Below are 21,980 nucleotides of genomic sequence, written 5' to 3'. Positions count from 1 at the left end.
AGAAAAAAAAAAAAAAGAGCAGCTACCTTGGTGGAAAGCAAAAAGTGCCAAACCCTTCTTTCCCTCCCTGCTTTCCTCAAGTCTCCCTGGTCCGTGTGGAATAAAACAATCAAGAGTAGGTTTTTTACATTGCTCCACCTGGCTTGACCCACGCTGGCTGCGGGCAGCAGCAGGAGCGTGTGGGAGCTGTTCCCGTTCCTATCCCCATCCCCATTCCCATCCGCATCCCCATCCCCATGCTGGCGGGGCGGCGTTGGGACGTGTCTCGCGTACAGGAGTGTGTGCCTGCGAATGGGGTGAGCTGCGGGGTCCTTGGTTTGCCAGGAGGGAGAGGGATGTGCCGAGCCCTAGCCACCCAAAAACTGGAATTATGCTTTGAGCGGTGGCGTGTCATCTTTGCCTGGTTGCGGCTGAAGAAGCGAATTGCCCCTGAGGTCGGCTCTTGGCGCGGCTGAGGTGCTGCTGGCAGGGTTTATGAGTACATGGGGGTCACCTGGGCCCAGACCCCATTTAAATCGATGCCGTGTTCGCCTGTGTTTCGGTAAGGACAGGAGGAAATGCTTAACGCAGCGAGGCAGCGCGGAAACGGGGTCTTTAAGCTCCTTTGGTCTCTGCACTGATGGTTGTGTTTTCCAAGGGCGCTTTAGGTGCTAGCTACCTTTTTAATATGAAAGAGAAGAGGGATAATCAAAAAAGGTATTTATGATGCTGAATTAGACTTGGGCCTGACTTTATTCTTGCTCCCCCCAGCACGGCAGAGGAGCAATCCTCTTAGCGGCAGAGTTTTTCCAGGCAATGAGATTATTAACACTTTCGAGGCCGACTCCTCCACTGGCTTAGTGCAGCAATGCTGGCTTACCCCAACCAGAAGCTTTGTCCAGTTTTAGGATGTTATGTGTTAATACATGCGGCAATGGCAGGTAAACGGCTTAAATCTGCCTGCAGGCAGTTCCTCTGGTCTCAGTGGGATGACGTTAGAGACACTTGCAATATGGGGCTAAATCCCCTTTCTGTGCAGTCGGGAAAAGACCTCTTTTTTTGCTGTGAGGAGTGCAAGAGCAGAGTTGCACAGCGCAAGGTTCCCTATCACGCGTTCGGAGGTGTTTGCAGCTCCCAGGATATTCCTAATCCCCGCATTTCTCCGCAGTCCTGCACAGCGTTTCCATTCATTTCCCCTTTGTTTCCTCCCAGGAGCAGAGTCTGCAGAGTGTGTCAGGCCATCTCCCAACAGAAGCTGGGCTAATATGTCTTTTTTGGTCTTTCCCATGATTTCTTAGCTCAGAAACCATCTCTCTTCCCCTGCATCGCGTGCCCTGCTCACACCTGCAGAACAGGGCGATGGTCTTCGGGAGACACTGGTGTTTATGGAAGATTTTTGCAATATTTCTGTGTGGTCTGTGTGTTAACCCTCTTAATTCTGCAAATTAGTCAGGGGGTTTTCTTTCTTCCCCCCGGAACAGAGTCATCTTAATTTTAAAAATCTGTATTCTTAGGATCATTGAACGAACAGATTGATCGTGGAGTTCCGCTGGTAATCAAAACCTAACTAGCTTTTTGGCAGTGCTGTTTAATGCAGAGTAACATGACTTATTTACTTGGCCTGGCTCACTAATTTGATAACATTTAAAGCTAAAACACTGTAAAAAGGCCCGTTGGTAGAGGGCGGTGGGAACAGAAGAGTTTCAGAATAGCATCGTCGCATCCTCTCCCTGCGTTCCCGCACGTGGCTGGGTGCTTTGGGATGTAAACTGCTGTGACGCTCTGCGTGCAACGTTAAAGGATCACAAACTCTGGGTAGTGCCTGGTGAAAAGTAAAATTCTGTCACTTTTTCCCAGGAAAGGGGGCAGAGTTGACATGCAGAATGTGACTGTTTCTAGGAAGGATGAGGCAGAGGCAGGCAGGTGTATCTTAAGCATGGGAAAATACTTTCAGAGTGATCTCGAGTCTTTAGATCAATCCTGCCAAATTCAAGTCCCCTTTGGCTCAGGACACTCAGAATTTTGTAGGATCAGAGCTTATAAATCCGTAATTTTGTCTGAAGGCAGTGGGCGCTTTACTTGTCAGCATTGTGCCCTTTGGTGGAAGTTATTTATACATATTTGTACGTGTGTTTTTCTTTACACACACCCTTAGATACTCACCGTATAGGTTTCAACCCGTCAGAACATATGTGATCCAGAAAGTCTATGACTGACTAGTAGATAGCGTGAATGCCAACCTTTCTTCCTTATAAATTGGTAAACAGTAATGTAAAACATACCGAGAATATTTCCTCCCCAGCCGCAGGCGAGTCGCACGTACACAAAAGGCTACTGAGCGTCGAGTGAGCTCCCCGAGATCCTGCGAATTCCAGCATCCTGATGCAGTCCTTAAATAGCGCAGATGGCATTTTTCTCTCTGATGATTAATTCAATATCTTACCAAAAAAAACAAAAACATGCTTTTGATATGAGAGATCAAAACACCAAGAGAAGCTCCTAAGATTGCAAGGACCTAAAAAAAAAAATTAATTTATTTTTTTCCTCCTTGTACTTCTTGAAGACACCAGCCTGAGTAGAAGATAAGGATTAAAACAGATGTGCTTAGTGCTAGTTCATCTGCTTAAATCTAGCAGTCTCTGAGATCAGTGATTAAAAAGCCATCTCTAACTTTGATGAAATCCACTGCAATGGTAATACTGTGTCTCTGATCGCTTTCTTATGGGCCTCATGTCTGCCTAAACCGGACATAGAAAACATTTCACTGGAGATGATACATGGATTATATGGGTCAATTATACACTTAATCTGCCTTCTGGGGATTAAATGTGCATAGATTGACCCTGCGTATTTGGCTTGTCCTTGGCAGTTATCAGATCAGGAAGGGTGCCTTTACCAAAAAGTCTGGGAAGAACTTAATCACGCAGTGATACAGCCCACTGGGGTGGCAGGAGTCACCGTGCTTTTTGCAGGAGGCAGTTTTACCACTTCGCTGTCACTCTCGTGTGTTCCGCGTCCTCGAAGGTCTGTGTCACAGCCGGGATACCAGACGGAGAGTTTTCTCCTGAAATGAGGAAGCGAGCCCCTTCGTCTCTGCGAGACAGAAGTGGTTTTTTTGCCTTGATGGCAGGGTGGGATCGCTGGGGTCCGGGCGGGCGCAGCGGGGAGGGCGAAGGGGGAGACCAGGGTGTTTGCTCTGCCCTGTGCCATCCTTGGTGCAGAGGGATGGTCACTCCAGGTCCTCCCCCAGCAGCGAAGGAGAAGCCAAGCCTCAAATGAGCCAGCGTCTCCTTCCCATTGCCCTCGGGCAGGCAGAAGCCCCCAACTGGGGCTCTGGGGCCAGGTCCCGTCCCTCAGGCTCAGCTCAGTTGGGTTTTTAGAAAGCCCCAGCGATATCCCAAGGCTGATGTTGCAGCTGGTGGATTTTTGTGGCCTTTCCCCAGCCCAGAGCCCAGCAGAAGGGCCTGAGGACGTGGCTCGGGACTGTCCTTGTGTTTCCAAAGGTGGCCACCCTCGCTGGTAACTGACTTTGGAATATCAGAGATACCGAGTAAGGAGGATGCTGGGCACTGTGCGACTCACAGGCTTCAGCAAAACCCTTCTGCAAATTCCCAGGAACCTGACTGAGCACTTCTCACTGGTTTACTGGAGGATCCACAGGCAGCTCAGCATATGTTTCAGTACCTACTGATTTGGAACCTGGTATCACACCTGAGTATACAGAAAATATTGCAAAAGGCAGACTGACAGCTGTATCGGTTAATTCAGTAAGTCCTCTGCAGAGGCTTGGGCATTAGCTTATTCTTAAAAATCAAAGCTTTTGACTTCAGCGGGGTTACCCACTTGAATTTTGGCAGCTCCTTCAAGGCGTGCTTGCAGGATCGTGGCATTTCTTGCTGGAGCATAAGACTTGCACAGCGCAATCAAATGCCAAAAGAGAGCCCTCCTCACCCTCCCTTCTCCTTCCCCTCCTCGAACCCAAAAGCCTGGTCGTGAGTCAGTGGAGCTACTCACTGTGAGTTAGAATTACTCACAGGAGGACGGGTTGCAGGATCAGGGGAAGAACGGATATCAGACTGTGCGCCGGGCTCCCATCTAATATCTGCTTGCAGCCACACTCACCGCTTTCTCTGAGACAGACAACAACCTGTTTCCCTCCTACACAGCTAGACTGCTCATTAGGGCACTAACTCTCTCCCACTCCCATCCTGATATGGCCTCCACTGAGCTATTTCTTCTGCCTTGTTTTTTGCTTCTTTTCTTTTTTTCTTTTTTTTCCCCCCCCGCTCCCCCCTTCCCGAGCGAGTTGTGAAATGAAGACAATTAGGCAGATTGATCTCGAGGAAGTGCAGCTTGCTGGGTTGTTGGTTTTTTTTTTTTCCTCCCCCTGCATCTTTGGAAGAGCCGGAGCAGCGCAGCGTTTGCTGCAGGGGCTGCCGCAGCCCTTGGCTGGCTCGGATGGGCTCGGACCCGGACCTGCAGTCAGTCCCACTGCAAGGACCTGTGCTGGGGAGAAAAAAAATAAAATTGTGATGGTGATTATCCGTGTATCATGTAGAAAGGGACAAATTCCCTCTGTCCTGAAGGGGCACAGCGTGCACCGTCCTTCCCCAGCCTCTTTTTCTCCCCGTGTGCCTGCTCGGAGCCACACGGGAGCGGGGAGAGGAGCTTAACACGGGCATCGCTCACCAGAGCCATCCCTCGTCCTTTTAGACTCCCATACGTGAGCTTCACGCGGCAGTGAGCATGCCCTCGCGTGTGGCCTCCCGCCTCTCCCGCGTTCCCCTTGGAAAGGTTTCTTTTCTGAAGTGTTCATTTAAGTGGGCTCCATTTAATTTATTTTAGGGAGAGTCTTAATAAAATAAGTCCTAGATCTGTCACTGGATTTTACATGCTCGTAAGGGGTTTTTTTCCCCCTCCTAAATGTCTTTATCAGAACAGCTTTTCATGTTCCAGTAGACATTTGGTTGAAGACAGTTAATTTGATTTCTTTTCCAGAGGAGATTTTCCATTAATCATTCTAAGAAGGCGGACTGATTGCTCTGTTACGTTAAGGTCAGCATAGGCTTGCTAACATCATCCACACAGTGCTTTTGAGCGTCGGAGATGTTTGTTTTAGGGCAGGCACTGAGTGAAAGATCATTTATTCCTGGGTCGACATGAGTGGCCAGGGTAGGTTTTGGGGAAGAGGTGTATTGTATCATGCTGTATTGCGGGCAGCCAGAGAGGATCCGAGCAGCCTCTCTGCCCCCGCACCGGGAGCTGCCTGCGCACATTTATAACTGTGCACAGGTCGCGTAGTACACTCTGAGCGAAAGCTGCCTTCCAGCTTCGTTTAAGAGTCCTTAGCTAATTGGAGCTCCGCTCCTGTGGGTCGTCAGGAAGGAGAGCCTGAAGGTGCTGGCGTTCCCCGCCAACCCCATCCCAGGCGGGTGCCAGCCAAGTCCAGGGGATGTGAGGAGCGTGGGAAGGGCCGGGATGTCCCGGTGCAGGCAGATGTGGGGGGCTGCCCCCCCTCAGCCCGCCGGGGCACGGCTGCCGGCAGCTTTGCTCCCTCCCTGCGGGCTGCGCAAAGGCCCTTTGCCCAAAGAAACTCCCGATGCGCGCCGGGGTGAGCCGACGGCCCCTGCGCGGACAATGACAAATTGTCCAATTTCCAGCAGCGCCTTCAATCCCTCTTTTCCTTTCCTCCCCCCGCCAGCCAGCCACACACAATCGCTGCCGCTGCCCGCGCCGGCCAGCGGTGCGTGCGAGATTAGCCGTCCCAGGTCACTTCGTTTCTCTTGATCTGCGGCTCTTTTCCTTTCCCGGTGCTCCTTTAAACCTCGCCCTGGATGTATGATATCAGCATTCAAAAATGCTTAGCAGGACTCGGGCAGGGAGTGCGTTTTCTCCAGTGTGTATTCCCAGGAGCGATAAAGGGGAGCTGCTCCCTCCCGCGTTCAGGACCGAGGTGCCCTGGCAGCCTCTGGCTACTTTTATTTTCAATTTGCAGGCTATAAAAGAACCAGCTAAAGTCTATCGAGTCCCACTTCACGACTGTTTTCAATCCAATCTGATAACGAGTATAATTAAAGTATTCCATAGCATGCATTACTGCTTCTTATGGAGCAACTTTGCAGCCAGTTATACCGTCACCGCCTTGCGCTAACAGGGCCCTGGAGTGGGGACAGAAAAAAGCAGCACACTGGGTGGGTATTGCATTTTACTAAGCTGCTTTATATAGAAACTGAGATTTTTAACATGTCAACTTCATTTCTTTTTTGAAAAATGGAAATAAGCAGAGAATATTTTATAGGTTAAAAAAAAACAGCATTTGGGAACGAACATCCATACAGAAGTGGCTTAAGCGTGTGCCTTTATATCTTTTTATGCAAAAGCTCTTTCATTTAGGAAAACTGAGGTCTGCAAAATCCTGCAAAGCAGAAATTTTGGGGGGGGTTTTACTTGACGGTTCCCAGCAGGCGATGTGCAGTTTGCTGAGCTGTATCTACAGCAAAGGGAGAGAGGCCCCAGCACCCCGAGCCCCGCTGAGAGCTCGGTGCCCTGCCTGCAGGGACACGGGATGCTGAGGACCAGCACACCCTGCGGAGGCAGGGGCTGCCAGCTCAGGGACATGCGTAGCCAGGACAGGCTTTACCTTTGTCTGAAGGGCAGTGTTTTCTGCAGATGTATAGCACGGTGCCCAGGATTGGGGCTGTCCCGTCTCAGAGGGGAAAGGAGGCACTCACGGAGGCTCGCTGCCTGCAGGTTTAAGCGTGGGGTATCCCTGGTTTGAGGGTGTTGTGAGTAAGAGAGAAGTTGGAGGTGCTGCCAGGACCGATGTTGGGGGCTTCCTTCCCAGATCACAGTGAGCATCGGCTACTTCATCGCTCCGAACGCCCTGCCGTAGATAAATAGCTGTTCCCACGCAGGTCTCCCTCGTGGTTTTCTCTGCCTGCTGCCCTCCATCCAGCCCGGACCAGCACATGGATCGAGGGGTTTGCCCTCCTCAGAGCAAGGGTAGAGCACATGGCCAGGCTTCGGAGATGGTCAGCATGCGGGCTGGCATAGGAGTTTGCTCACATGCTGGGACCGGGACATCCCCGGCTGTAGGAGGAGCTGAGCCAGCGTAGGAGTAGCTATGAGATCAATGAGATCTCCCCAGGGGAGGAAGCTCAGGGAGACGTTGGCATGTCCTGCCTGTGGCTGGTCCCCAGAGCTGCCCTGCCATCACCTCTACTAGGGATGCGAGTACATGGCTTTTGCCCAGGCAAAGATTTTGGCGTGTGGCTAGTGTCTAGACCACCCTGACGTACAGCTTGGGAACGCCTGTGAAGTACAAGCCATTGTATCCCCACCAGCAGAGTTGTTCCTCCTCTGGTGAAGGTGCTGTACCGTCCACAGGTCCCTTTGTGCCCCTGCCTGGCTGTGTGCCTGCCGAGGGCAACCTGTGCTTGCATGATGAGCGCATGGATTGCCCACAAAGCCACCGATGGGCCAAATAAACAAACCTGCTCCCACCGCGGCATGTGGGGCTGCAGTGGCACAAAACGCGTGTCGGTGTGAACTGACTTTGTGCAGCACTGAAAGCAGAGAGTGTTAGAGACGATCTTCTTGGGCATCTTTATTTGCTGGGGACCTTGGCCCTACTGGCACGAAAGATGTCGATCCTCCTTTTCCTCCTCCACAAGGAGTACAATTAAGGGCGGAGGGAAATTTGATGAGTTGTGCCCTGTTGGTGAGCAAGGAATTTGTGCGATCCCACCGGCGCACGCAGAAAACGTACCCAGAAGGAGCCCCGCCGCCTCCCCCCCCATTAACACCCGTGGCACCGACCTGCCGAGCCCCGTCGGGTCCGACGTTAAGCCAATTAAGGGTGAAGCGCCAGCCTGAGCGCGCCCTGTTGCCGAGATCCCCAAACAGTGGGTGATCGCAGGTACCATATGTACTGCAAAGAAGCGTGCGGCACTTCAACACGCCTGGGTCTGCGTTTCAGCTTTCATTCTGAATTCTCTTCCCTGTTGGAAGGCAGAGCTCTTAGGCGATTCAAAGTTTTTTTGTGGTTTATTTTTGGGAAGAGAAAAGGACCGGGGGGGGGGGGGAAGATAATGTAATTCGGTGATGCCATTTGCATCCCAGACAGATGATGAGTTGCTCTGGCTGGCAGCTTAACCCCGTTATGCAACGCTGGGACCGTGACTTTATTAAATAATAATACAAATTATTTTAATATCGAGCCCCTTTGACTTTGTAACTTCCTCGTATAGCTACGTTGTCAACGTGAATGAAATTTCTTAGTCCAGGAATGTAAAATAGAGCAAAAGGCATCCAGAAATCACAGCGCTGGGGTGGATGTTGAAGAATACACTGCGTGTACTTGCAGAGATAGCATTACAGCGATAAGAAAAATCCCAGTGCAGCCGTTTATTTCAGTAATAGCTCAGTGTGAGTGTGACCTGGGAGAGCCTAGGCAGATCCACGAGACTTTGATAGAATAAAGTAATAAAATTTAAGGAGGGGGGAAAAAAAAAAGACCCTGGGGTTTCAGGGGATTTTTATTAAATTGTTAGCACTTTACTAGATCTCTAGAATTTAATGCAGAGTTTAATAGAGAGGTTTAATTCAGAAAATGAGGGGCATTTTGCCTCTCGTGAGGACTGCTTGCCCGTGCGTGGGCAGAGCCCTGCCGCGGCACGGCGGGTGGAGGATTTGCTCCTACGGGCGAGATGCAAGTGTAGAGTCCGGAGTCTGGCAAAGAGTTCACGTATCCCGAACACGTCCGATTTGTGCACTTTCTTTCTGAGCACACCAAGCCGAAGACCCCACGGAGAAGTTAAATTAGCAAGCGGCAATCTGTTACCAAAACTCCGATTTATTTTCTGAAAGAGAAGATACTTTCAAAAGTGTGTGAATTTGGGGGGGCGGGGGGGGGGCGGAATTACCTTTCTAATAGCAAACCGTGGGCTGCCGAGCCCCCTCGGGGTGCTTTGCTGTTGCGTGCTCCGTAAAGCTACACCAAAAGACCTACTTTTGATGTTGACTTTTGCATCCCTAACAAGAGTATACGCGCTTAAAGAATTACGTGCACTAGAAAAGCTACCTAATGATGGGACAGTGTTATTATCTGGCGTGCGGCAGCGTAGCGGGACGATAACTATTTATTTACTCTTTGCGGATAATGTTCTGTTATTTTCTAGTCTTTGGCAATAGCAAGAGAGCATCTGATATATACAATATTGGTGTGTATCCAATTGTTTGTGAACATCCCAAGTTTTGAAACATGCTCGTGAGAGAGGAATATAAGCCTTAAGCTTGAAAGGCTAAAAAGCAGAAAGCCCCACACGTAAATGCTATTATGCACTTAATGAGGCAGGGTTTAAAAAAAAAAAAAAATCAGCCACACAAGTTGGTTTTATCAAAGAAAATGTATAAATAACAACCAGTGATTCAAACTGCCTCACAAAGGGAAAAGCAGGGACGGGAAGCTAGCACTTCACTTGTGGCATTCAGATAATAGTATTTACTACACTAATCTTTTGGACTTAGCAATTGACAATCAATATATTATTATCAACAAGCGTTAACGCAAACAAAAAGCTTCCATTTCTTTTTTAACCGTGTTCCCCTAAGTCCCTTAAATTTAATTAAAACTGGACAGCTCTCCCGCTAGTACAAATTAGACTTAAAATCATATTAAATATTTGTTCTACGGGAAAACAAAAGTGTCAGCTTGCGCTACCAGGTTTGGCTGCCTTTCCCCCCCCCCCTTATTTTTTTTTACACACAGAGGGGAAAAAAAAAATACCAGCTACTCAAAGTTAAAATAAAGTCTCTCTCCCTCCCTCCCCGTCTCCCAAGACTACTGTCTATAACATGTTGTTCCTTATAGAAAGTGGGATATGGTGGCATTTGCTTGATTAACTTGCTCGACAAAAGTGACAGCTGCTGTGGGTGCATGTAGCTAAGCTGCACAGCGCAGTTCCGCCTTTGTACATCTGTCAGCAAAAAAGGAGGAATAAAGAGTGAAAAGAGACAAATTGGTCCCAAAAGGCAATCCATTCAACTCAGGAGGTTTGCTCTATTCAAGCACTCGCTGGGAATCTCAAGTGCTAGGTAGCTTATTCAATTTCATTCATTCTTTAGAATGAGCCCACAAGTGTTTAATTTCTTATTCTGTTGAATAAAAAAAGGGGAGCTTTTTTTTTTTTATTGGAAGCATTAATTGTAAGACTAGCTGATCAATGCCGATGATATTAACTCATTGCTTATTTTCTGGTTAGCTGTGTGCTCTTAGATCCACAGCCGTTAAACTTCATTTCTGTAACGCGGGCAATGTCACACCAATTTCTACGTCCCAGGCGTGCTCAGAGGTGCAATATGTGATCCCCTGAGCCTCGGCCCCCGCAAGGCTTGGGGGAACGGGCCAAATCCTCAGCAGGTGTAAATCGAGAGAGTCACTGGTTTATTATTGACGCCACCCATGGCCGTGGCCAGGACACAACTGAGCCAGATGCTCTTTGCCTGTGGGGCTGAGCCCCTGACCCCGCTGCAGGTTCGGCCCCCTGGGCCGGAGGAGGTTTTGTAGCTCAAAATGCTGAACGGCCTTTGGATGGCTCTTCTGGTCCCCTGGCGAACGGCAGGGAAGGGGGAACCCTTAAGCAGGGCACTGTGGAATGATACCCGGCACAGAGGATGTTTTTTGTTGAGGAGTGGGATGAAAAGGTGATGAAGGCATGGGATGGGGATTGCTGCGCGGGCAGGTCCCCGCTTGCCATCCAGAAAATGCATGCTTGCAGGGGGGAGATGCTCCTCTTCCTTCTTCATCGTGTGGCAGGTCTGTCCCCATCTCCTCACCAACACTGGGGACCAAAGCTACGTGTGCGCTTGAGGGACCGCAGCTCTTCACCCGCCTTGGCTGCCATGTCCTCCTCCAGGGCCACCACCATGTATCGTAGCTCAGGAGATTCAGACAGACTTGTGTCACCAAGGCCCTGTCCCTGCTCTTTCCTCACCCTCCCGGCCGTGGATCAGCCTGGGGGATGGCACGTCACCTTCTGCAGCAAACAAAGCCCAGGATCAAACTGGGATCACCTATGCTGCCGTGTACATTTAGGCTTGCTGGGAACATCTCTCTTTTTTTTTTAAAGAAAAGAGTATGAAACTGCATTGGCCATGAGGCTCCATGCTTCACACTTACTGTGTTTACCAAGTTTTTGTAATTGCAATGACCACCTGGGATGAACAGCGAAAGAAACATTGAGGGAAGGTGGAGAAGAACACCTTGGTGGCCACAGAAGACCAGAGGGACAAGAGCGGTCCTTCCGTGACTGCCATCAAGCAGCCCGGGCTTTGGGTTGCAGGCCTGCAGACAGCTTCGTGGGTACAAACCTGGCCGCGTGTGCGTACGGGGCACACCATGAGCAAACACAGGAGCACGCATGGTCTGTGGGCAGGCAGACTTCACCAGAAGAGCTCCTGCTCCTGTCCACCCAGAAAGTCTTCAGCTGTGAGAGCAGAGCTGGTCCCCGGAAAGCGTGGTCCTGAGCTGCTGCGGCTGCATCCCTACCTTCCCTGTGGAGACAACACCTGCCGAGGGGAGGTGGCTGCCGTGAATGCATGTGACAACACCGAATACCGAATTTGATCTCAAGAGCTGCCCAGGATGGGGATGGACACGGCTCTGTCGGCTGTCACGTACTGTCAGCAGTTGTAAATCAGCACATCCCTGCTGTGCCTCCCACAGCTGAGCTTCTGGCCCATTGGACAGGGACGCAGACAGAAGATACAGAGAGTCGGTAATTTTTTAATCTTTTTTTTATTTCTGGCAGATCAAGTCGTTTTGAGAGAGGGCTGCTGCCTGAGAGCAGGTTCTGTTTTCCTTTGGGAACTCAGGCTCACAGTCAGCCTGTTCCTCTCTCCCATCCCACCTCTGTGGTCCCCTCCCTCCACGGTGGCTGGCTCCGGGACGCTGTGGAGGCGCCCAGTCCCTCACCTTTGAAACACCTTGAATTGAAGGGTTCATTTCAAAGCTGCCTTTCAGCATTTCAAAACAAGTCCGTGTCCCGGACAAAGAGAGGGAGCCAGCCGGCGTTCGGAGCCTCCTTGTGCAGTGCGTGTCACCGTTTTAAATAGATTTGCCCTGCTTGGATTGGTTCTGGTTGGAAAGCGAGTACTGAAATGAGAGGTCATAGGGGAGAGTTACTATGGTAATTGAGTAGTATCACCAGTAGTTTTGCTCTTATGAGCATTAAAGCACATAATAATAGACAAACAACAGTGGTTAAAGCAAGCAGGTAGGATTACTATGTTCTTTTGTCAGAAGTATATAATGTCTTGTAGTCAGTTTTAAAGACTTCTCAACCCCCAAATCCACCCAGCAGTCACCTGCTGAGTAATTTTGTATGCCTAATCTCTAGCCCTTAACTACAAGCTTTCTGCTAATTTGAGGCAAATGGGTATTTTTGACACTAAATAGGGCAGTAAAGAATCCCTGACCTAGAAAAACTCCATTCCAAGGCACTGAGAGCAGAAAAATATTCTTTCAGCATCCTTGTGAGACCTTTGGAATGACATAAAATAGCTTTGACTAAACTGTGCTGCAGCCTTCGATTAATGGTTTGCAGAAACTTGCTTGAACATCCCTACTACAACTTCCCCCATAAAACTTGTCACTTCAGATTGCCATCAGCCACCACAACAATAATCATTTCATGCCTATTGCTAATTGCAAGCACAGCTGAGGCTCAGCGGGGTGCTCTTGCACAGTCCCAGGCCTTTATACCAGCCTCAATCTGTTGTATGGCACTTGTTCACACACAAAAAAACTACCAGTAAAGGCAGAAAGAGGCAGAGTCACAGGTTTCTTGTAATCCCTCTGCTACCCTGCTGACAACCCAGCCCTATAAGCATTCCTGGTTTTGTCCCACTCTTTACAAAAGCTGAAGTGACCTTAAGCTACTAGTATGTAAGCTTTTGAATGAAGAATACAGCTCCTTCAGGTGCCTTAAGAAGCGGTGTTGCATCTGGCTTAGGAGATTCTGTTTGCAGCACCCCTGGGGTGAGCTGTGGCTTCCTGTAACATGTAAAATATGAGTGTGAACTCAAGGTTCATGGCAAGGAACAGGAGGTCATGCTTCCATTCAGCTCACACCAAAGAAGACGGGGGTTTGCAGATGTTCCTGGGTATGTGTAATGACACCACCTCCCGGAAAGCACAGGAACCCAGCGCAGGGCTTTTTTTTTTTTTTTTTTTTTTTTTGATGAAATGTGCCGCACTCAGTGTGTTACTTGCAGATTTATTCATATCAATTTTTGCAATTTATGTATTCAGAGACAAACTTGCTATTTCAGCAACTTATTGATCATGCTTTTGCTTTCAAAAAAAAAAAGAAAAAAGGCGGAGGGCGGGGGGAGGAAACAGGACGAAGGAGCTTCTTGCTCGAGCTGGTCGGGGTGTTGCACGGGCAGCCGTGGAAGCCCACCCCTTGGCATGCTTCAGCTCCTCTAACGCCTGTCCAGGAGCACCCCAGCCAGCCCACGGCCCACCTCATCTGCCCAGGCTAGCACCTGGCATTGAGGATTGCTGTGACAGACAGACGGGGAACAGGAAAACTAACCTTAAAGAGGGATTAAATTCCTGGCTGGGCAAATACGGTATCTACTTGCTGTTACTGGGCTCTGATAGCGTCTACGGAGCATCTGTTTGCATTTCCTCTGCTGTTAGCCAGGCCACACCGCACAGCAGGCCGCAGCACGCCTCCGCGGCAGCCCTCGTCCCTTCCCTGCTGACGTCCCAGTGGATGTGTGGCATCCACCACGCGTCCACCAGGATGCGCCCTCCACAGCCGCCCCTCACCCCGCGCCCCCACACCGAGTGTAAATTGTCGTGTGAGCGATGGGCAGGGATGCCAGCCACCATCAGTGACATGTGCGCGCAGCAGGTCGTGTTGGGGTCCATGGGCCCGGGAGCATCGAGGAGGTCTACTCGTTCTTTACAACCAGGAGTGAGGAGTTTTGAGCCTAGCTGGCCCTGGGGCTCCAGAAATGTGCCTGAAATGCGTTGCAGCCCCATGGCAAGGCCCCAGAGTTCAGCATTTGGGCTGTGCCCTCGGCACCTTGTGTATGGGGACAAGCAGCAGGGCTGGAGCTGGAGCCCCAAGGAACCCTGCATCCCCGGCATGCTCCCTACTGCCCTTTGGGGAATGGCAGCCCCACACGGGGGGAGCGAGGCGGCCAGTGTCCAGACAGGACCACACCGTGCTCTTTTGTCTGAAATCATCATGTTTCCATTTCGGAGCATTTGGCTTTGTTGTTGTTTTTTTTTAATAATATAATCATATGCAAATGTTAACTTCTTTGGTAGGTTAGTCATGAATCAGAGGGCTTGTGCGTCTTATAGCACATCAACACTAGTGATAGCTAAAGGGAACATTTAATTTATGGGCTAACTTATTTTTATGAATATGCAGGGCTTAAATTCAGCAGTTGGTGTGTGCTCTATGAAATGACGTGACGGTTTTGTGTATCAAGATCAATGAATTAGACTTTGTCTTTTTCTGAAAAAAGCAGAAAGTCTTTGGAGTAACTTAGCTTTGAGAAAGAGAGCTCCTTTCCTGCCACCGAGCAATATGCCTGGCCGAGCCCTTGCCCGCCGGTGCTCCGGAGGAGAGGGGTACAAATGGGATTCGGCTCGGAGGAGTTTGCGTCTCCCCAGAATCCAGCGTGTTGGAGTGCCTGCCAGACACACGGCAAAATGTTTAATTTAGCTAATCTGAAGGTCTCACAGCAGCAAAGTCACCTTGCTGATAACTTCCAGGCAGCGGTTATAATTTCTGTTTTGGATCCATACAGCCGTGTAGGTGTGTGTGGCACGGGACAAACAGAGATGGCAGGACCTGCCCCCGCCAGGGACTTCTCCTCTCATTTAGAGGTGACAGACACCTGGCAGGTCATTCTGTGGGAGATGAGAGGCGGCAGTGGAAGGGAGAGGGCCTGCACATGTAACATACGGCCGCTTCGTTCCTCTGTGGGTTTTGATTTAAAGAGGTGGTGGAAGGAGGTGTTTGGGTGACCCGGGCATCCCTGTGCCAGCGCAGCCCTGGGTCACAGCTCAGGTCACTAATGTGACTCATTAAGTGTTTGCGTTTTGATTGCAGAAAAGTAACATTATAAACATTAATGATTTCTCTCTGTTTTGTCCACGTGGGCCCCCAGCATTACAAGGGAGACTAGCCAGATCCCCCAGTGACGGTGCTCGCGTTGTGCCACACACCCAGCTGGGTGCTGTGTGGCCTGAGAGGTTTTCCCAGCACCCACAGGTAGCCCGGGCTCTCTGGGGGATGCCTAGGGATGCTCTGACCTCTCAGACTAGTCTGAGGGATTGGGGGGTATAAAGACCCACTGGACCTTCACATCTATGATTTTGGTCAGGCCTACACCAGCGAACCAGGGTGCTTCACTCGCAATTCAACCCCAGTCTGACACCAGGACCGCAAGTGACAGCTAACAGTATCTGAGCTTGATTTCTGTTATGGAGAAAGCTCCTGCTTTCCTACATTAATTAGTTTCATTCAAGCTCTTAGCTCCTGCCAGGTCTCCATCCCGGAGATGAAGGGCCAGCAGGAATCTCTGGTACAAGTTGCACAGGGTGTAAGCATCAAGCAAGAGATTGCCATGTGCCATTTCTTTGGTGACTCTTCCATCCCTTTATTTCCTCCAATTTATTAAGCGGTGGTGTAGAACTAGAAATACAGGAACACCTATCTTCATTGAAGTGGGGGAAAAACCCTTCCCCATGCAGCATGACTAACCTCTGCTGTCTGCTCGGGGTTCAATAACGTGCGTTGAGCCCACATTTTTGTGCTGCTGGGCTGGTTTAGCTTGGACTCAATCGGTTGCTCTGGTCAGCCCCGTGCCAGCTCACGCACTTGGGTTGTGGGTGCTCCAGGACGGCAGTGCCTGGTGCTGCCAGCTAAACCTTACGGTGTGGGAGCCGTCAGCAGTGCCAGCCACACGCTATCGGCAGCGGGGCGCCGGCCATCAGGGTGGAGAGGAGCAAGTCACCGGCCTCGGTTTTGCAATTGCAGAATATTCAGTTGCCTTCATTCGGTGTCAGCGCTGGCAGCTTCAGCAGCGAGAGGGTGGAGGGCATGTTTCTGCCTCAGAGATGTGCCCGAAGGTGCAGTGAAGGGAGGCAGTAACACCCGTTGGACTGGTGCGAGGGTTGGGGGGAGCTGCATTTCAGACTAACCTGGATGGCGCTTGATCAGGATTTTTATAAACGGATACGGTATTATTTTTTTTTCCCCTTTAACTGGTTCTAGAGTAATTGCAGCTGATCTACAGGGTAGGTTTTGATCTGTGTGTGCATGTAAAAGAGAAGGATGTGACTGCATACAGAGGCGTGATGCGTTTCTGGACGCAGACCGCTTTGTAATCAACTGTTTTTGTGATTCCCCCACCACAGCTCCAGCTTTTCCTTCTCTTGAGGGCTGGCTGCTCGTCTGCGTGGCGTCAGACGTGCAATGCCAGCCCTGCGTGAGCAGGGCGCTGATCCACAGCCCACCGGAGCCTTCCTGCACTGCAGGGCTGGCGGGCTGCTGCTGCCACACAGCTGCAAGTCTTTTTCACAGACGAGCAGCAGAATTTCGGCCCCTGGAGGGGCCCTGTGAGTTCAGCAGCGTGAAACAAGCTCGTTTGTTTGCTGCTTTTCCATCTTTCATAATTGTGAGAGTGAAACCAAAGCATTTCCCACACAGCTTGGGCAGGCGCCTGTAGGTGCTTGCACCAGCATCCTCACCCGCAGCCAAACCTTGTCCCGCACCAGCCTCCCCTCCGCTCGCCGTCAGGGAACCAGACTCGCCCCACGGCTGGTTATGTTTGAATTTCAAGAGGGTAAGTAGCTTGAGTGTGGGCCTGACACACTTAAAGGCAGGACTGTGCTCTCACTGGGGGGTGGGAACGGCTTAAAAAAATGGATTGGGCCAAACGCACACCACTGCCGGCAAAGTCCCGTCAATGGCAAAATCAGCTTGTAGAAACCTTGCAGTGTTGCTGGTGGCGTTACCCCTCCTAATAAGTTTGTTGTTGTTGTTACTATTAAAATTTAAAAGTTCATGCATGAAAATTCTGTGTAAAAGGGGGTGCCTGTCTGCCCTCTAAGTCTGTCATGTCCCACGAAGGGGCTGGCTGGTGCTGACTGCGCTGGGGGTCACTCGGGGCACGGCGCGCAGCCCCGGGGCGGTGCTGGAGGAGTCCTGTCTCTCTTGCAGCAATGGTACACCAGCTCCATGAATGTCGTCTGCACCTGGCTGACGGACCGCATGGACCTGCAGCTTCACATTTACCAACTGAAAACTCTCATTAGGATAGTAAAGGTAATCGGCCAATGCGTTTTCGATACCATCTTGCTTTTGGAAGGAGTGTGTGTGCGCGCGCCTGTGTGTGTGCGGGATGTTCTCTTATACAAACTGTCACCAACAAATAAATTAAGCCTTTCATTAAAATTCTTAAAAATTAAAGATACTTGTGTATATGACAAATATCAAAGGATAAACAGGAACTTGAAACACATACAGATGCAAAATACAGGTATGCAAAGACAACCAAAGTAACTGCTTGCATGAAAAAAGGAAAACTCTTGCTATTCGACCCTGCCTGCACAAGAAGCGCACCAAAATTAGCCTTTTTGTGGACAAACGTTGATCACAGCAATGAACTCCAGTGTTAAAATGGGTTAAATCAAACCAAAAGTTTTTAACACTGTTTTACTAGAAACATTTAAGCCCAGCTATGGCTTGTGATTATTGTCAGAATGCAAATGAGGACTGTTCTCATAGTTAATTGAAGTTGTTTCTTTTACAATGGGTGTATATAATCAACTCTAAGAGATCACAAAGGTGAGATAACATACCCTGAAAGTAACATTTTTTGCCTTGAGTGCACGTGTATGTGTATATGTGTGTGCGTGCGTGCATGCCTTGGACTAATGATAATTATTTCAGTGTGAAATCGCAGTGGTTTACATGAAATAATAAGATCACAGAAGGGGGTAAATATATTTTTGATCATTTTAGGTTCTATCTAATGCTTTTTGGTCTAGTATTTTATAATGTTTATGGTCTTGTGTGCAGTGAACACATTGAAGGCATGAATAAATTAAAACTGAAATGTATTAAATGTGCTTTTCGTAACTGAAAACAACAGGCACAGACAAATTATTTCTACTTGTCAGTTAGCTGAGGAAACCTTTCTTCCTTGTGCTTTATTTATACCAATATTACATCCAGAAGCAGCTACAACAAATCCAAGGACTTTCTGAAATAGCAGAACAGTAAATAGTTTCCACGCAGAGCACAGAGCAGAATTAAATGAACTACAAGGCCGGAGTTTTATCTCAGTCATGAATTTTTTTAAACATAAATTCAAATGAGAGATATTGATCGTAATAACAAGGGAAATATAGCTAACTATGGAAATACAATCCCGAGTTCAGAATTAGGTGAAGAAAGAGAGATTTAGGAAACACATGCCGTGTGCTTATGTTTATACATCAACAATTTTCCCCAGTATCCTGGACTTAGTTTATTTAATCCCAATACTGTATGTGGGATTATTTAACACAGAGCATTCCGGGAACGTGTAATCACGTCTGTGGTTATGAGCGATCAGCGTTCTGCTGCATGAAGAAAAATAACTAACGTTACAGGCAGATGAATGCACCCAGAAGCAAGGATTTAGTTGGGGCAGAGCCCCTATCTGTTGCTTCGATGTCTTTTTAGACCCCAACCTACCGTATGCAAAGCTCCCCTGAGCAGCTCCCAGTACATCCCAGCTTTGAAGCCTTTATCAGCCGCACAGCCCGGCCGCCCTGCGAGCGCTGGAGTCACAGAGCTGTGATTTCCTGCTCAAGGCACCCTAAAGGGACCTCTGCCACAGCAAAGCGGTGGCCAGCAGAGACACCCCCCCCTCCATGGCCTCTGTGCTGCCCGGGGCAATGCAAAACACCTGTGGGGCTGAGATTTCCCTGGCATCGCAGCCTCTTCCATCAGTGGCCCCAAACCCCAGGGAAGTGGGGGCACTGGATGACTCCTGGGGGGTCAGCCGGTGTCCTAATCTCTGTGCTGTCTCCTCCTTCCCCTGTGCCTCTCCCCACTTTAGAAAACGTACCGGGATTTCCGATTGCAAGGCGTGCTGGACTCCACTTTAAACAGCAAAACCTACGAGACCATCCGGAACCGGCTGACGGTAGAGGAGGCCACAGCGTCGGTCAGCGAAGGCGGAGGGCTCCAGGGGATCACCATGAAGGACAGCGATGAGGAAGACGAAGAGGACGACTAGGGAAGCTGGCCTGGAGGAACCAGCTGGGGGTCGCCTGGTATCCATGCATGTACCTCGTCTGTAACTCAGTTAGCCACATTAGGAATTTTTATGTCAGCTCTAAATGCCCATGAGAAGTTTACCAATACAAATGCCATGTTAGCTGTGTGGTAATAAGATTAGCACCTCTCTTTGATTCATCGGTTTCCTAATTTCATATCTATATGTTCATAAGCAATATGGAGCACCATTGTTTAATACTGTTAATGGAAAAACTACATAGAAAACATGCTAGGTGTGTCCCTGTTATAATTAAAGTTTAAACAATGCTTCATTAATGTACTGTATATACATTGATGGTAAATTGTTGTGAAGATGAGTGAATCGAGTCCTTTCATTTCTTTGTTTCTCTTCTGTGGATGCCAACTGCTTAAAATTAATAAAAAAAACAGCTTTGTTTTTAAATGAAAAACGAGGCAATTACAAATGATTTTTTTGTTCTCTCTGTTCATTTAAAAACCAGAAAACAAACAAACCCAGACAGCCGTTTGAATCACTCTGCATCCTTGTTAATGTACCAGGCTCTTCCCTTCAATATGCAGTTAACTCCATAGAGGCTACATCCCAAAGGATTAGTCATTCTAATTGCCACACCAGATTAATCCTATCATTATGGATATATCATGCCACATTACGAGTCCAAAGCAGTTGTTTTATGTTGACGTTTGCTCCTCTAAATGTTACATTTTTGTTTAAATTTCAAATAACCGTGTATGTACAAAGACAACTTTAATTACAATCTTAGACTATACAAATGTGTTTATAATAATATATTGAATATTTATTTCGGTAGATTGTAACCATAATTTACAATTCCTCTGTTTCACAATGGTTTTTATATATGTCATGTACATTGCATTTTGACCAGTAACTGCATGTCCATCAGTCCCCCCTCCAGAGCTTTTACTTTCTGTGTAAAATAGTGATCCATCTTGCTTTTTTTGCCTTATACAAGCCGACAGTTGTAAAAGTGTGAGAACTGTGGCTTCTCAATAAATAACTATTCAGATGTCCTAAGAATAAATTACGGAGTCTTTTTATGTCTGCCTTAGAAAAAAAAATTACAAGCTGAGATGTAAGAGCCCCCACCTCTCAGAATAAAGGCATTTTCTTTTCTCATGGGTGTTTTTACAGTTTATTAATTAAGAAGATGGTTTCCTGATTTGCTCCCAAAGGTCAGGGTGGGAGCAGAGTGACTATTCCCCAGGTGCAAGGACATTTCTGCTGTCACCTCCACTGTTTTTTTCCACCGTTATCTGCTCCCTACATCCCGTGATCTGTCTCTGGATGGCTAATTGATGGTCTGCTCTGGTACAGCCCCTCTCGTTACATGGTCATCGACGTTACCCAACACTTACCTTCCACCAAAAGGCCTCAGTTTGTATTTTAACTTCCCCCAAAGAAGCCAGTTGCAGCAGCCTGCAGGGCACTTACAAATGCATGGCAGGGGGGCAGACCCCTAGCTGAAATTAAAAAGCAGCCATGAAATGAAAAAGCAGGCTGGTTTGATGGAAAGCATATCGGGTTGGGAGTTTTCTGAGAGGTTTTGCAGTCACTCCCTCCCAGCAGCCAATTCAAACCGAAAATGACTCCTGCGAGCCTGGGTTTCAGTCATTTGAGAGAGAAGCAGCAGAGCTGATGTCCTTCACCCCTAAACACAGCAACCTGTTGCCACCTTGGGGAATGAGGACAAGTGTTCACCACCCACAAATAAAAGATGGGCAAATGTTGGAAAAATGCTCTGCCTGGACAAACTTTCCTGATACAATGAACCATTAAACTAAACCATCTTCCAGTGCCCAAGAGCCATGAGACACTCTCTGGACTTATGGGAGGAAGAGGAGACCTCTGGGAACAGCCTGTGAAGGGAGTGTTCAGTCCCAAATGGGGCTGGGATAGTGATAGAGCCCGGAGCACATTCACCTGCCATGAGGAATTTTTGGGGGCCTTCCCTCTGTGGCAGAGGTGCTCTCCAGCCCCATCTGGATGGCCACATCCTACACATTCAACACCCACCTACTCATGGTGACCTGTGTACACCACCTCTCTTGGAATAGGGACATTAGCAGGGTCTTTAGGAGTGGGTGGTAGGCACGCATGTTTATCACCATTTATGTCTTGATAAGCCATTTGTTGCACTAGGATAGACAAGGTTTGAAACCTGACTGTAGCCCAGAAGATCACTTCTTGGCTTTTGTCTTGCTCCACAATGCTGGTAGAGGGAAGCACTGCCAGGAAAAGCCACGTGTGAGAAGTTAGGCAGGAACATGGCCTTGTGGCCACTGACACAGGAAGCTCTTCCCCCTTCTTACTCACCTTCCATCTGTGCAAATACTTGGTCCTAAATACCCAGAGGAACTGAGGTAGCAGTAGAGTGTTTAAGTCATATTGAGTCCAACAGAACCAGTTCAGGTGCCTCTGCAGGTCTGTCACTGGGATGTGTACAAAACCCATCAATATCTTCACCATTATGCTTGGAGCCTTCAATCACACCCCAAAGCCCTCACAGGACTTGCTGACAAAACATGTCTCACAAGACATAAAGCAATGAAAAACCTCAAGCACCACCTGGTCCCTTCTTTCTAGGTGGTTGAGATCCACTTGAGACCCATACACATAGTGATGCATACTTGTGCTCATGC

The 21,980-nt window shown here is 48.8% G+C and overlaps 1 protein-coding gene across 7 annotated transcripts in view; it reads left to right on the top strand.

Annotated features, from left to right (window-relative positions):
• CADPS (calcium dependent secretion activator) overlaps window positions 1-20,457 on the top strand; it is a 221,576-nt gene extending 201,119 nt beyond the window's left edge. For 6 of the 7 annotated variants that reach the window (XM_074602916.1, XM_074602913.1, XM_074602915.1 and 3 more), the window contains 2 exons: window positions 17,232-17,336; window positions 19,120-20,457. In XM_074602916.1, the coding sequence (XP_074459017.1) occupies window positions 17,232-17,336; window positions 19,120-19,299 (285 nt within the window). In that variant the 3' untranslated portion in view covers window positions 19,300-20,457. The remainder of the gene's footprint in view (window positions 1-17,231; window positions 17,337-19,119) is intronic. The other variant, XM_074602917.1, reaches the window with a different exon arrangement.
• The last annotated feature ends 1,523 nt before the right edge of the window (window positions 20,458-21,980 follow it).

Source organism: Larus michahellis, chromosome 10, assembly GCF_964199755.1.
Source record: "Larus michahellis chromosome 10, bLarMic1.1, whole genome shotgun sequence".
In the NCBI taxonomy this organism is placed as follows: Eukaryota; Metazoa; Chordata; class Aves; order Charadriiformes; family Laridae; genus Larus; species Larus michahellis.
The sequence above is the reverse complement of the archived record's forward strand: the minus strand, read 5'-3'. Positions and strand labels throughout refer to the sequence as shown.